We start from the raw sequence: 15,960 nt of genomic DNA, 5'->3' as shown, positions 1-15,960 counted from the left end.
ATGCTGTACAAAGAATCCCACCACTCAATGAAGGTGCTGATAAAGCCGAGAGGTGATAACTATTACTAAAGAAATAAAGTGAAAGAGACATCTGTTCAGAAGCAGGCGTAACAACAAGGCAAACAATGACAAGCATTAAAGCATTTGATTTATTACAAGCAGAGTCCTGATAGATATAGGTATGACGGAAGAGCTGCAGATCATATACATATTTAATATCTGTGAATCCATCACATTCTGAACTCAAACCCACCCCCACACACACACACCTACGAGACCAAACAATGGGTATATGAACTAAGGAATGCACCATTTTAAGTCAGTGGGTCAAGTCTCACATACAGTATGCACCCATGCATTCTCTCTTACACACAAACACACGCTAGTGTACACACACACACCAATCCGGTGTGGACCATGCACCCATTGCCCTTGGAGTCCAGTGTCAGTCAGTAGTGCTAGAGTGTGGAGGTGTTGAAGTTAACAGGTGTGCAGGCCCAGCAGAACCCACTGGTAGGGAATCTTAATTATAGTATAATTTATAAGGGGGGGGTTCAAGCAGTAGCTGATTTCTTCTCCTTGTAAGTGGCCATCATCTTCTTAATCTCTGCAATCGCCTTCCCTGGGTTAAGGCCCTGTAAGGGTAGGAGAGAGGTGGTGCATTTGAGTACAATGAGAAAGAAGAAGTGTGCTAGTAAGCAGTGAAGTTTACTGTTAGCCCTTGGAAGGGAGTAGTGCTGTTTATTAGACTGAAGTTACCTTGGGGCAGGTCTTAGTGCAGTTCATGATGGTGTGACAGCGGTAGAGGGAGAAAGGATCCTGCAGCTTGGACAAACGCTCCTCTGTGAACTCGTCTCGCGAGTCGATCATCCAGCGGTAGGCCTGGAGGGAGGACGGACGTGTGAGCTCACAAACAGGCCAAGGTGCATACACACATTCACCCATCAGTGTCCCGTTGATCAAAATACAACAACTCTAAACAAAAAAAGTTCCCTCAGACTAGTCTAAACTCAAATACACAGACCTGCATGAGGACAGCAGGTCCCAGGTACTTGTCTCCATTCCACCAGTAGCTGGGACAGCTGGTGCTGCAGCACGCGCACAGGATACATTCATACAGCCCGTCCTGGGAGGGACAGAAACATCAAGTCATGAGGAGGAAAGGGAGAAGAGTGCAGAATGGACACAATAGCAGCCCTCAGTTCATATGTCTAAATTATGCTCAATGCTAATTGAACAAAGGTCATTTTGGGTGTACCAGTTTTTGTCTGTCCTCCACAGTCTGATGGTATTGTTCCTTTCCCTCATTTGTCTCATCTTTCTTCTTCAGGTAGGGCTCGATCGACTTGTACTGAGCATAGAAATTACTCATATCCTGCAACCAAAACAGAACTCGATCACAAAACCCACTCCAATTTTTACCATTGAAAGCCATGATGGTGGATAAAGGAATCCAGCCAGGTTGTGAAGAGCTTGTATGGAATGTCATGATACTCACAGGCACCAGATCCTTGACCACGTACATGTGTGGCAGAGGGTAGATCTTGGTAGCCTTGCCGGTGTTGGTGTCAATCTTGTTGAGGCAGGCCAGTGTGTTGCCTCCATTGATGTTCATTGCACAGGATCCGCAGATACCTGATCCATAGCAAACCCACATACACACTGTATTACTCACCTTGGACATTATATGAAGTTGTAGAAGGAACTGGCACGTGTTGAGTTCCCTAGGCTACAGCATATCCATCTGAGGATAGTCACTAGGACTAAGCTGCCCTAGTATCATCCCTGGACATCCTGTTCTTAGATAATTCCATCCTGGACACACTTTCCAACCTCAGTAGCCTTGGTGTGTGTGAGCCGGAACGGCTCAGAGGAGCAGGAGCCCATCTCCTGTTTCTGTAGCATGAGGCAACTTGATGTACAAGTTACACCCTCTGGACAGGACGCTAGTCTATTGCAGGGCCTTACCCCCAATCCATCTCCTTAATGCCGAGTGCCAAGCAGACACATCGGGTCCCATTTTTACAGTCTTTGGTATGACTCGCCCAGGGATCAAACTCCCAACCTCTTCTCCAATCTTTTTCCAACCTTGATGCTACCTAAAATCCCCTCGCATAACAGAAATACAGTAAGTCAACCTTTAAGAACACTAATCCCAGCTCTTCTCTCACTCCCCACAGAACATTTAGTGATTCATTACTAGAATCATTCCAACAATTTAATCTATTCATCAGTGTCCCAAACTAACCCCACTTCCCACACTGACCCTCTCTGCAGGAGCGACGGAAAGTCAGAGTGCCGTCCATCTCATTCTTGATCTTGATGAGGGCGTCTAATACCATGGGGCCACAGCTGTGGAAAGGAGGGAAGCAGACAGTCAACTTATTGTTTCCTAAGACACACAGGACCTATCATGGTCCGCACACACACACACACAGGACCTATCAGGGTCCGCACACACACACACAGGACCTATCAGGGTCCGCACACACACACACAGGACCTATCAGGGTCCGCACACACACACCAGGACCTATCAGGGTCCGCACACACACACACACAGGACCTATCAGGGTCCGCACACACACACACAGGACCTATCAGGGTCCGCACACACACCAACAGTCGTCAGGTGGCTGGGGGGAAAAAATGTGGCTTGGGCCCTCAGATCCTCAGAAAGTTGTACAACTGAGCCATTGAGAGCATCTTGACTGGCTGCATCACCGCTTGGTATGGCAACTGCTTGGCATCTGACCGCAAGACACTAGTAATGCGGATCACCCAGTAAATCACTGGGGCCGAGCTCCCTGCCATCCAGGACCTCTATACCAGGCAGTGTCAGAGGAAGGCCCCCCCCAAAAAAATTGTCAAACAATCCAGCCACCCAAGTCATAGACTGTTCTCTCTGCCCCATGTATATAGCCAAGTTATCGTTACTCTTTGTATATTTATTATTACTTTTCTATTATTTCTCTATTTTCTTTCTCCCTGCATGTTGGCATGGGCCTGTAAGTAAGCATTTCACTGTTAGTCTACACCAGTTTATGAAGCATGTGACAAATAAAATTAGATTTGACAGCTGTACACTGAAGAAATATGACAACAGGATTGACACATACTATACATATCCATGCTGTGATCTTGTGATAGTACACCAAGGTATTTTTGTCACGATGCCTCATTGCCAGAGGTGAGCCAATCAGGCTGGACAGATAAAGAACAGGAGGAGGACTGGGAACCTGTCCAGAGTATCAGGGTTATCTTCCTTAATTCCATATGAAGGGTGCCCATGATTCGCTCTAACAGTGTCATCATCTGAGTTAATACGCAATGCCCTGAACGCCACTGCAACATGATCTTCTGTTTCTGAGAACTATATCCAGAGATATAGTTGGCCGCCTTGAGACATGTGAAGTCTGTAACTCCCAAGTCGCAAACTCCTAAATGAAAGAGGATGAACGTCAACAGAACATGCCACTGTCCAGGACCAGCCAGTCTAATCTAGAGGAGGGGTAGTCTTCCATCACCACCATATACAAGGGGAGGTCGGTACTGAACAGATCTAGCACAGTAGCTAGGTTTCCATCCAATTTGCGACAGATTCAAATATGATAAAATGTGCATTTAATTTTTTTTGCATTTCCACACCAGAGGCATAAAAGGCTGTGAGTGGTGAAGTTAAGCAAATAAAATAAAAACACTTTCGCTCTTAAGTTCTCATGTACCAAATAAATAAAATAGGAGTTAAATGGGTTTCCATTGCATTTTTTTGCTCTACCGATAGAGTTGTCAGACAAACTGTTGTGACAAACGGCAAACTTGACCAATCTGCTTTTCGTGCATGCTCTCGAGACAACAGTTCGCTGATAAATTGGGCACTGGACAGGTTAGGTTATATGATGACATGGATAAGAGCAAGATCATTTTTGTTTCTTGGCAGCTTAAGCACCAGTCATCATGTCACTAGCATACAAATTAACACCCACGACTGTATTGGAAAGGAGCATCAAGTTCATCACCCTGTAGCCTAAACTGTGCATACTTTTCCAAGAAATTGTACAATAAATAATTTCCACCTCAATTTGTTGCATAATTAATTTTACTGACAAAAATATCCCACCATGTCGAATTAACAAAATTGTCTGTCGACATTTATTAAAATTCTACCAACACTTCCTGTTTCCATCATACTTTTATACGGCATGACTTTACTCACAAAGTGTGGATGGAAACGTGGTTTGTGATAACGTTCAATAAATGACAAAGTCCTTGTTCCAACAACCTAATGGAAGTGTGCAGTTGATAAGGCGGGCTGTACTTACGTGTTGAGGTCAATCTCAAAGGTCTGCATGCGGGGCTTGTCCCCAACCGTGTCTGGGTCCCAGCGGTACACCTGGAACTTCTTGATTCTAGGCTGTGGGGCTGTGGCCGCTGCTGTCTGGGCATACCGAACCGCCTAACAGTAAGACAGGTGAGTGAGGACTGCTTCTACCATGCGTGTCATAACAAACCACATGAATGACAACACAATGTTCCTGGTATGATGATTGTAGAAACAGTGTTGAGTGAATAGTTTAACGTTAGTCCATCACAGAGAGTAGGTGTATAGAAGGTATTTGAGGGAGTTGGGTGAAGTTGCCCCACCTAGACAATGATCTGAGGTCAGGATATGGGGAAGGGTAAGCTGATGCTACATCAGAGGAAACGTAATACCCGGTGGAGCAAGGTCAGACATTGTGCCATTCCCATACCGTCCCCCTACAGATCACATAACATCAAGTTACAGGATCATCTAACCTTACACCACTAACCCAACTCATTACGCACATAATGTATTTACTTCATTTTAAACATGTGAACAATACCACTATCTCCAATGGACACAATATGAAATATTGACAAAAAAAGAGATGAAGCAAGATCAAACAATAGCGCAAAAGTGCCTTTAAAAGGACTAAGCAAAGTCGGCCATCCTGTTAACATTACCGTACTATTTTGGCAGCGGCTGCTAAAACATTCACAAGTCTTTGCTTACTGTCAGCTCTGACACTAGCCGATTAAACTTAACGATTTACAATGGAGTTGACCAGTGACTGGTGTGTGAGGACTGGAGCTCAGTCGTTGTTTTATCAAAACTACAGATTTTTCCATCCAAAGAATCGCCAGCAACTGCACGCAATTACACACATGGCATTCTCTTAACCAACTTCACCTGGAATGCTTTTCCAACAGTCTTGAAGGAGTTTCCACATATGCTGAGCACTTGTTGGCTGCTTTTCCTTCACTCTGTGGTCCAACTCATCCCAAATCATCTCAATTGGGTTGAGGTCGGTGGATTGTGGAGGCCATTGTCTTGTTGAAAAACAAATGATAGTCCCACTAAGTGCAAACCAGATGGGATGGTGTATCGCTGCAGAATGCTGTGGTAGCCTTCCTGGTTAAGTGTGCCATGAATTCTAAATAAATCACTAAGTGTCACCAGCAAAGCACCCCCACACCACCTCCTCCACGCTTCACTGTGGGAACCACACATGTGGACATCATCCGTTCACCTACTCTGCGTCTCATAAAGACACGGCGGTTGGAACCAAAAATCTAAAACTTGGAATCAGACCAAAGGAATCAGACTAATGTCCATTGCTCGTGTTTCTTGGCCCAAGCAAGTCTCTTCTTCTTACGGTTGTCCTTTAGTAATGGTTTGTTTGCAGCAATTCGACCATGAAGGCCTGATTCACGCAGTCTCCTCTGAACAGTTGATGTTGAAATGTGTATTACTTGAACTCTGAAGCATTTATTTGGGATGCAATTTCTGAGGCTGGTAACTAATGAACTTATCCTCTGCAGCAGAGGTAACTCTGGGTCTTCCTTTCCTGTGACGGTCCTCATGAGCCAGTTTCATCATAGCGCTTGATGTTTTTGCGACTGTACTTGAAGAAACTTTCAAAGTTCTTGAAATGTTCCACATTGACTGACCTTCATGTCTTAAAGTAATGATGGAATGTTGTTTCTCTTTACTTATTTGAGCTGTTCTTGCCATAATATGGAAAAAATACCATCTTCTGTATACCACCCCTACCTTATCACAATACAGCTGATTGGCTCAAACGCATTAAGGAAAGAAATTCCACAAATTAACTTAAGGCACACCTGTTAATTGAAATGCATTCCAGGTAACTACCTCATGAAGCTGGTTGAGAGAATGCCAAGAGTGTGCAAAGCTGTCATTAAGGCAAAGGGTGGCTACTTTCAAAAATCTCAAATATAAAATACATTTTGATTTGTTTAACACTTTTTTGGTTACTACATGATTCCATGTGTTACTTCAGAGTTTTGATATCTTCACTATTATTCTACAATGTAGAATAGTATTTTTTTTTTTAAACCTGGAATGAGTAGGTGTGTCAACTTTTGACTGGTACCGTATCTATGCTGCATACTATTTTGTGCTATTATGCTGTAGGTGTGATCAACCCTTGATTAACTAAATCTAAACTATTCGGTTTCACAAAAATATCGTTTCCAGTCAGAGGCATATTCAACAGGAACAACACTTACGATTCAATGTGTCCTTCGCTATCAAATAAGCGTTTAAAACACGTTATCACGGGTCTCCCATTTTCCGGCTGTAGAAGTGGGAGATTTTGTTGTAGTTTACTCTCGCGTGACTTCATGGTCTAAAATGGACTACAATGACAGCCCACCCACCACAGGCGGCAAATGGGACACTCTGGATAAAAGCGTGTTTAAAACGCTTATTTGATAGCGAATGACACGTTCCACACAATCGTACGTTTTGTTCCTGGAGATACTGAATATGCCCGTTGACTGGAAACGTTATATTGGTGAAACCGAATAGTTTAGATTTGGTTGATCAAGTACGCCAGGCTACGGCAGCTTCCGCAACGAGCGGTCAGTAAACAATAGTTCGTTGAGGGACGAAGCAAGCAGCTAGATAACTAGCTGACAAGCGCATGTCGTTCGAAACGATCAACATAGCACATTCAGTTTAGGTAATCGTTAAAATGGACACAGACATATTTAACACAGCCTTACCACCATTCCGGCGGAAGAACGGAATGCCACGGCGCTACAGCGACCCAAGGACGAGAGACAAACAACCGACATCTTGAGGATTCTGACGTTCCTCTGACCTCTCGCTGTATATGCTATACCAGAATGCACTGCGGTATTTCCTTTACGCCTCGATCACACGGACAGTGTATTTGCATTTTGTTACACCAGAAGGCCATATGGCGCTAATAGAGGGCGATTAGGTTGGGTAAATTGACACCTAGGTAAAGAGTTTCAGGTTGGATTTCCGACGGATATTCGCGCTTTCAAACCACTTGAGCCAGACTCCAAATAAGTGCCATGATGTTGGAAAGTTTGCGCACAACATTGCACAGGTCTTATTTTCACGATTTGGACATTAATTCGCTTTGCAAAGCTAATAAACGTGGAAACACGTGGAAATGTATCAAGATGGCGCAAAAGAACATGGCTAACGTTTTACCTTCTCCCAAACAATTGTGCTATTTTGTTAGTTTTTTTGTTTAGCTGTTTTTTTTTTTTTTTTTTACTTATTGTGTACATAATGTTTCTGCTACTGTCTCTTATGACCAAAAATAACTTCTGGACATCAGAACTGCGATTACTCATCGCGGACTGGAAGAAACCTTTTCCTTTAACGAGTTCGACGAGAAGGATATCCTGCTTTCACTGGAACAGGCCCATATCCACGTCTTTTGCGTGACGAAAGACGCCGGAAAATGGGCCTCAGATCGGGCAGCCTTCTGAGAATCTTGGATAATCTAGGATTAAGATTATCCTACCAACGGGACATCAAAAACTGTAACATTTTATGTTTCACGAAACGTGGCTGAACGACGATACGGACAATATAGAGCTAGCAGGATTTTCCATGCACCGGCAGAACAGAGATGCTGCCTCTGGTAAAACAAGGGGTGGGGGTGTGTGTCTATTTGTCAATAACAGCTGATATGCGATGTCTAATATTAAAGAAGTCTCGAGGTATTGCCCGCCTGAGGTTGAGTACCTTATGATAAGTTGTAGACCACACTATCTACCAAGATATCATCCCAACCAGAAGCCATGGATTACAGGCAACATCAGAATCGAGCTAAAGGCTAGAGCTGTCGCTTTCAAGGAGCGGGAGACTAATCCCGACGCTTATAAGAAATCCCGCTATGCCCTCAGACAAACCGTCAAACAATCAAAGCATCAATACAGGATTAAGATTTTTTATTTTATTTATTTTTATTTCACCTTTATTTAACCAGGTAGACAAGTTAAGAACAAGTTCTCATTTACAATTGCGACCTGGCCAAGATAAAGCAAAGCAGTTTGACACATACAACAACACATGGAGTAAAACAAACATACAGTCAATAATACAGTAGAAAAATAAGTCTATATACAATGTGAGCAAATTAGGTGAGATAAGGGAGGTAAAGGCAAAAAAGGCCATGGTGGCAAAGTAAATACAATATAGCAAGTAAAACACTGGAATGGTAGATTTGTAGTGGAAGAAAGTGCAAAGTAGAAATAGAAATAATGGGGTGCAAAGGAGCTAAATAAATACAGTAGGGGAAGAGGGAGATATATGGGCTAAATTATAGATGGGCTATGTACAGGTGCAGTGATCTGTGAGCTGCTCTGACAGCTGGTGCTTAAAGCTAGTGAGGGAGATGTGTTTCCAGTTTTAGAGATTTTTGTAGTTCGTTCCAGTCATTGGCAGCAGTGAACTGGAAGGAGAGACGGCCAAAGGAGGAATTGGCTTTGGGGGTGACCAGAGAGATATACCTGCTGGAGCGCGTGCTACGGGTGGGTGCTTCTATGGTGACCAGTGAGCGGAGATAAGGGTGGACTTTACCTAGCAGGGCCTTGTAGATGACCTGGAGCCAGTGGGTTTGGCGACGAGTATGAAGCGAGGGCCAGCCAACGAGAGCGTACAGGTCGCAGTGGTGGGTAGTATATGGGGCTTTGGTGACAAAACGGATGGCACTGTGATAGACTGCATCCAATTTATTGAGTAGGGTATTGGAGGCTATTTTGTAAATGACATCGCCGAAGACGAGGATCGGTAGGATGGTCAGTTTTATGAGGGTATGTTTGGCAGCATGAGTGAAGGATGCTTTGTTGCGAAATAGGAATCCAATTCTAGATTTAACTTTGGATTGGAGATGTTTGATGTGAGTCTGGAAGGAGAGCTTACAGTCTAACCAGACACCTAGGTATTTGTAGTTGTCCACATATTCTAAGTCAGAACCGTCCAGAGTAGTGATGCTGGACGGGCGGGCAGGTGCAGGCAGCGATCGGTTGAAGAGCATGCATTTAGTTTTACTTGTATTTAAGAGCAGTTGGAGGCCACGGAAGGAGAGTTGTATGGCATTGAAGCTCGTCTGGAGGGTTGTTAAAACACAGTGTCCGAAGAAGGGCCAGAAGTATACAGAATGGTGTCGTCTGCGTAGAGGTGGATCAGAGACTCACCAGCAGCAAGAGCGACATCATTGATGTATACAGAGAAAAGACTTGGCCCAAAAATTGAACCCTGTGGCACCCCCATAGAGACTACCAGAGGCCCGGACAACAGGCCATCCGATTTGACACATTGAACTCTATCAGAGAAGTAGTTGGTGAACCAGGCGAGGCAATCATTTGAGAAACCAAGACTATCGAGTCTGCCGATGAGGATGTGGTGATTGACAGAGTCGAAAGCCTTGGCCAGGTCAATGAATACGGCAGCACAGTATTGTTTCTTATCAATGGCGGTTACGATATCGTTTAGGACCTTGAGCGTGGCTGAGGTACACCCATGACCAGCTCTGAAACCAGATTGCATAGCGGAGAAGGTGCGGTGGGATTCGAAATGGTCGGTAATCTGTTTGTTGACTCGGCTTTCGAAGACCTTAGAAAGGCAGGGTAGTATAGATACAGGTCTGTAGCAGTTTGGGTCAAGAGTGTCCCCTCCTTTGAAGAGGGGGATGACAGCAGCTGCTTTCCAATATTTTGGAATCTCAGACGACACGAAAGAGAGGTTGAACAGGCTAGTAATAGGGGTTGCAACAATTTCTGCAGATAATTTTAGAGAGAAAGGGTCCAGATTGTCTAGCCCGGCTGATTTGTAGGGGTCCAGATTTTGCAGCTCTTTCAGAACATCAGCTGACTGGATTTGGGAGAAGGAGAAATGGGGAAGGCTTGGGCGAGCAGCTGTGGGGGGGTGCAGTGCTGTTGACTGCGGTAGGGGTAGCCAGGTGGAAAGCATGGCCAGCCGAAGAAAAATGCTTATTGAAATTCTCAATTATAGTGGATTTATCAGAGGTGACAAAGTTTCCTATCCTCAGTGCAGTGGGCAGCTGGGAGTAGGTGTTCTTATTCTCCATGGACTTTACAGTGTCCCAGAACTTTTTTGAGTTTGTGTTGCAGGAAGCAAATTTCTGCTTGAAAAAGCTAGCCTTGGCTCTTCTAACTGCCTGTGTATATTGGTTTCTAACTTCCCTGAAAAGTTGCATAGCACGGGGGATGTTCGATGCTAATGCAGAACGCCACAGGATGTTTTTGTGTTGGTTAAGGGCAGTCAGGTCTGGAGAGAATCAAGGGCTATATCTGTTCCTGGTTCTAAATTTCTTGAATGGGGCATGCTTATTTAAGATGGCGAGGAAGGCATTTTTTTAAAATAACCAGGCATCCTCTACTGACGGGATGAGGTCAATATCCTTCCAGGCTACCCGGGCCAGGTCGATTAGAAAGGCTTGCTCGCTGAAATGTTTCAGGGAGCATTTGACAGTGATTGAATCCTACTACATGGCTCTGACGCTCTTCGGATGTGGCAGGGCTTGAAAACTATTACAGAATACAAAGGGAAACCCAGACGCGAGCTGCCCAGTGACGCGAGCCTACCAGACGAGCTAAATGCCATTTATGCTCGCTTCAAGGCAAGCAACACTGAAGCATGCACAAGAGCACCAGTTGTTCTGGATGACTGTGTGATAACGCTCTCGGTAGCCGACTTGAACAAAACCTTTGAACAGGTCAACATTCACAAAGCCGCTGGGCCAGACAGATTACCAGGACGTGTACTCAAAGCATGTGCGGACCAACTGTCAAGTGTCTTCACTGACATTTTCAAACTCTCCCTGACCGAGTCTGTAATACCTACATGTTTCAAGCAGACCACCATAGTCTCTGTGCCCAAGGAAGCGAAGGTAACCTGCCTAAATTATTACCGCCCTGTGGCACTCACGTCGGTAGCCATGAAGTGCTTGGAAAGGCTAGTCATGGCATCAACAGCATCCTCCCGGACACCCTAGACCCACTCCAATTCACATACCGCCCCAACAGATCCACTGAGGACGCAATCTCAATCGCACTCCACACTGCCCTTTCTCACCTGCACAAAAGGAACACCTATGTGAGAATGCTGTTCATTGACTACAGCTCAGCGTTCAACACCATAGTTCTGACAAAGCTCATGACTAAGCTAAGGACTCTGGGACTAAACACCTCCCTCTGCAACTGGATCTTGGACTTCCTGATGGGCCGCCCCCAGGTGGTAAGAGTAGGCAACAACACGTCTGCCACGCTGATCCTTAACACTGGGGCCCCTCAGGGGTGTGTACTTTGTCCCCTCCTTTATTCCCTGTTCACCCACTACTCCAACACCATCATTAAGTTTGCTGACGACAAAACAGTGGTAGGCCTGATCACCGACAATGATGAGACGGCCTATAGGGAGGAGGTCAGAGAACTGGCAGTGTGGTGCAAGGACAACAACCTCTCCCTCAATGTGAGCAAGACAAAGGAGCGGATCGTGGACTACAGGAAAAGGCGGGCCGAACAGCTCCCCATTAACGTCCATGGGGCTCTGTGGAGTGGGTCGAGAGTTTCAAGTTCCTTGTGTCCACATCAACAAACTATCATGGTCCAAACATAGAGGAGGCATGACAAAACCTTTTCCCCCTCAGGAGACTGGAAAGATTTGGCATGGGTCCCCAGATCCTCAAAAGGTTCTACAGCTGCACCATCGAGAGCATCCTGACCGGTTGCATCACCGCCTGGTGTGGCAACTGCTCGGCATCTGACCGTAAGGTGCTACAGAGAGTAGTGTGAACGGCCCAGTACATCACTGGGGCCAAGCTCCCTGCCATCCAGAACCTATACAATAGGCGGTGTCAGAGGAAAGCCCATAAAATTGTCAGAGACTGGGTCGTCCAAGTTCTTTTCTCTGCTACCGCATGGCAAGCGGTACCGGAGCGCCAAGTCTAGGACCAAAAGGCTCCTCAACAGCTTCTACCCCCAAGCCATAAGAATGCTTAACAATTAATAAAATCGCCACCGGATAATTTACATTGACCCCCCCCCCCTTTTGTACACTGCTGCTACTCACTGTTTATTATCTATGCATAGTCACTTCACCCCCACCTACATGTACAAATTACCTCAACTAACCTGTACCCCCGCACACTGACTTGGTAGCGGTGCCCCCTGTATATAGCCTTGTAATTGTTATTCTTATTGTGTTACTTTTTATTGTTACTTTTTATTTTAGTCTGCTTGGTAAATATTTTCTTAACTCTTCTTGAACTGCACTGTTGGTTAAGGGCTTGTAAGTAAGCATTTCACGGTAAAGTCTACACTTGTTGTATTTGGGGCATGTGACAAAGTTTGATTTGATTTGAAATGTGAGCAGCATTTTGTATTTCTAGTTGAATTAGTTAGGGAGCGTAAACAAAGTACACACTTTTTTTGCATTCGAATTTCAATAGCTCCTTGATCATGTGACCTACTGACTTCAAACAAGGTTCAGAATGTACACTCAGTGGGCCTTCACATTGCACACCCTTTAATTTGTAAATTTTCATCTCACGCAATTTTACATAAATGTTCAATGTTTCTCATTTCAATAGCTGCTTTGTAATGTGACCTACTGACCTCAAACTACTTTCAGAATGCCCACGGACTTGCGGAGACGGGCGCCGCGAGGCTTCCAGTGCGGTAACGCGACCGATCCTTGAGAAGCTGGCGGGAGCCCCGGGGAGAGTTCTCTTTTCTTTGTGAAGGGCAGGGCGCCCTGGAATGGGTTCGCCCTGAGAGAGGGGCCCAAGCCCTGGAAAGCGTTGCAGTTTCGGCGGTGTCCAGTGAGCTCTCCCTGGCCCTTGAAAATCCGGGGGAGAGGGTGTAAATCTCATGCCGGGCTGTACCCATATCCACAGCAGGTCTCCAAGGTGAACAGCCTCTGTCATGTTATAGCAATGTAGGTAAGGGGAGTTGGCAAAAAAAGATCCCTAACTTCGGGATAAGGATTGGCTCTAAGAGCTGGGTCGGTCGGACTGGGGTGCGAAGCGGGGCTGGGCTCGAGCCGCTGCTGGGGGAGCAGTCGCTCCGTCGCCCTCCTCTCGCCACCATTGGAAGTTAATTGTGTGGCCCATCTCACGGTCTTGCAAGGGGCTGCGTGCGAGGGTTTGTTGGGGTGGTGTCCATCGGTGGGCCGAAGGCGGACCAGTGGGGGGTTGGGTCCGGCAGTTGGCGGCGGAAACTCTGGACGCACGCCGGGCCCTTCTCGCGGATCTCCTCAGCTACAGCGCTCGCCGGCCCCACACATTGTAGGTGGGGAGGTCTCCTCTACACTCACTAGACTTGAGGCAGAGACTTAACCTATTGGCCCCGCAGTGATAGGGCATTGCATGGATCTGGTTCATGCCCTACAAAGTGGGGAGAGATATCTCCAGCTTGTCTGGGTAGGGAGGCCTACATCTGATGTGGGTAGTACCATCCACGCCCATTGATTTGCCGCGGAACCATAAAACGGACGGAAGAAGCCTAGGTTTCTACTGGGCACGGATCACTGAATTTCAACTTGATGAAATTCAAAGGAGCATACCCACTTGTCGCCATCGCACTCAAATCACCCCCTCATTTCAAAGTGAGGAATATCGATGAAGCGCTGGTAAAGGTGGTTTCTATGGCTCTGTCCCGGAGAGCTGTCTGGGCAAGCAAATGATTGAAAGACGATTATTCTTTTCTGCTGCTGTTGCTTCTTCTGACACCCGGTCGATGGTGCCGCTAGATACTGCGATGGGTATTTGGTTCTCAAGTCTATAAGTATTGCGCTGGCACTTGATGTCGATTGGGTGTAAAAACCCAGTTAAAGTCCGCTGAAGGTTAGTAGCGGCAACTGATGTCCAGTTTGTAAGACAGAAAAGCCTCTGACAATACCATTGGGCGTGACTCGAATGGATGTCAATTTGATGATATCTGACCGTAGCATGCTACCCTTAGCAGTCGTACTCAAACCATCTTCGTGGGTGGCTGTTACCCCCTCATGTCAAAGTAAGGAAATTCGATGAAGCGGGGGTAAACGGCGGGACTTAATTAAGTCTCTTGAGGTAGCCAAATGCCTCGTCATCTAATTAATGACGCACATGAATGAAGGAAAGTGATTCCCACTGTCCCTACCTACTATCTAGGGAAACCACAGCCCAGGGAACGGGCTTGACGGAATCAGCGGGGAAAGAAAGACTGGGGCGGTTCACCTGTCAAACGGTCAGAAACTTCCCGTGGAGCAGAAGGGAAAAAGCTCGCTTGATCTTGATTTTCAGTATGAATACAGACCGTGAAGCAGGGCCTCACAATCCTTCTGAATTTTTGGCTTTTAAGCAGGAGGTGTTAGAAAAATTACCATAACGATAACTGGCTTGTAGCGGCCAAGCGTTCATAGCGACGTCGCTTTTTGATCCTTCGCTGTCCGTTCTTCCTATCACTGTGAAGCAGAATTCACCAAGCGTTGGATTGTTCACCCACTAATAGGGAACGTGAGCTGGGTTTAGACCGTCGTGAGACCGGTTAGTTTTACCCTATTGATGATTTGTTGTTGCAATAGTAATCCTGCTCAGTACGCGAGGATAAGCAGGTTCAGACATTTGGTGTATTTGCTTGGTTGAGGAGCCAATGGTGTGAAGCTATCATCTGTGGGATTATGACTGAACGCCTCTAAGTCAGAATCCCCCTAAACATAACGATACCGTAGCGCTGCAGATCTTCTGTTGGCCCAGGATAGCCTGCATCTTTTGGCAGGTGAGTAGAGCCGTTCGTGACAGGGTTGGGGTGCGGCCAGATGGGTTGCCGCCCCTCTCCTGATGCGCACCGTATGTTTGTGGGGAACCTTGTGCTAAATCACTCGTAGACGACCTGATTCTGGGTCATGGTTTCGTACGTAGCAGAGCAGCTCACTCGCTGCGATCTATTGAAAGTCAGCCCTCGATCCAAGCTTTTGTCGGGGACGGAAGGCGTCTTCCTCCACCATCCTCCTCCTTTACTTACGGGTTACCAGGTGCACGGAGAAGGACCAGAGGCCAGAGGCCAGACACAGAATGTGAGGGAGCCCAGGCAGGCAGGTAGAAGGCAAGGGTAGAAGGTAAGACATTGACATTGGGCTCTGGATAGGTATGGGGCTAGATGGTGGTTGTCCATCTGCCCGGGCCCATCCTTCGGGTTACCAGGTGCACAGAGCCTGTTTCGGGTTACCAGGTGCACATCGTTCGTGACAGCAGGACTATAGACATCTTAGCAATTCCAGGGAGTAAGCTAAATTCTAAAGCCAAGGTAGAGGGGTGTTGAGGGGGTAGGGAGAGTAGGTGTGGAGGTCTGTAGTTCCAGGGAGTAAGCTATACACTCTCTGGCCCAGGGAGAGGGCAGGCAGGCGAGCAGGGAGTGTAGGGCTTGAGGCAATGTGCAATGTGTAGGCCCACTGAGTGTACATTCTGAACATTGTTTGAAGTCAGTAGGTCACATGACCAAGGAGCTATTGAAATTCTAAAGTTTACAAAATTAATGTAAAATCGTGTGAGATGGATATGGACAAACTAAAGGGTGTGCAATATACAAGGGTAGTCAGTGGACATTCTGAACCTTGTTTGAAGTCAGTAGGTCACATGACCAAGG

At 46.2% G+C, this 15,960-nt stretch overlaps 1 protein-coding gene and 1 pseudogene across 1 annotated transcript; one reads left to right on the top strand and one right to left on the bottom strand.

Annotated features, from left to right (window-relative positions):
• Positions 1–137: 137 nt before the first annotated feature.
• Positions 138–7,136, bottom strand: sdhb (succinate dehydrogenase complex, subunit B, iron sulfur (Ip)). Its single transcript, NM_001141694.1, is given in 8 exon segments — positions 138–635; positions 760–882; positions 1,025–1,126; positions 1,259–1,375; positions 1,499–1,635; positions 2,267–2,352; positions 4,323–4,456; positions 7,054–7,136. Coding segments are annotated over 8 exon segments (852 nt in total). The 5' UTR covers positions 7,126–7,136; the 3' UTR covers positions 138–554.
• Positions 7,137–13,264: 6,128 nt separating this feature from the next.
• LOC145859665 (uncharacterized) lies at positions 13,265–15,291 on the top strand (annotated as a pseudogene).
• The last annotated feature ends 669 nt before the right edge of the window (positions 15,292–15,960 follow it).

This window comes from Salmo salar, chromosome 12 (genome assembly GCF_965601325.2).
Source record: "Salmo salar chromosome 12, fSalSal1, whole genome shotgun sequence".
In the NCBI taxonomy this organism is placed as follows: Eukaryota; Metazoa; Chordata; class Actinopteri; order Salmoniformes; family Salmonidae; genus Salmo; species Salmo salar.
Note: the sequence above shows the minus strand (reverse complement) of the source record. Positions and strands in the feature narration are given on the sequence as shown.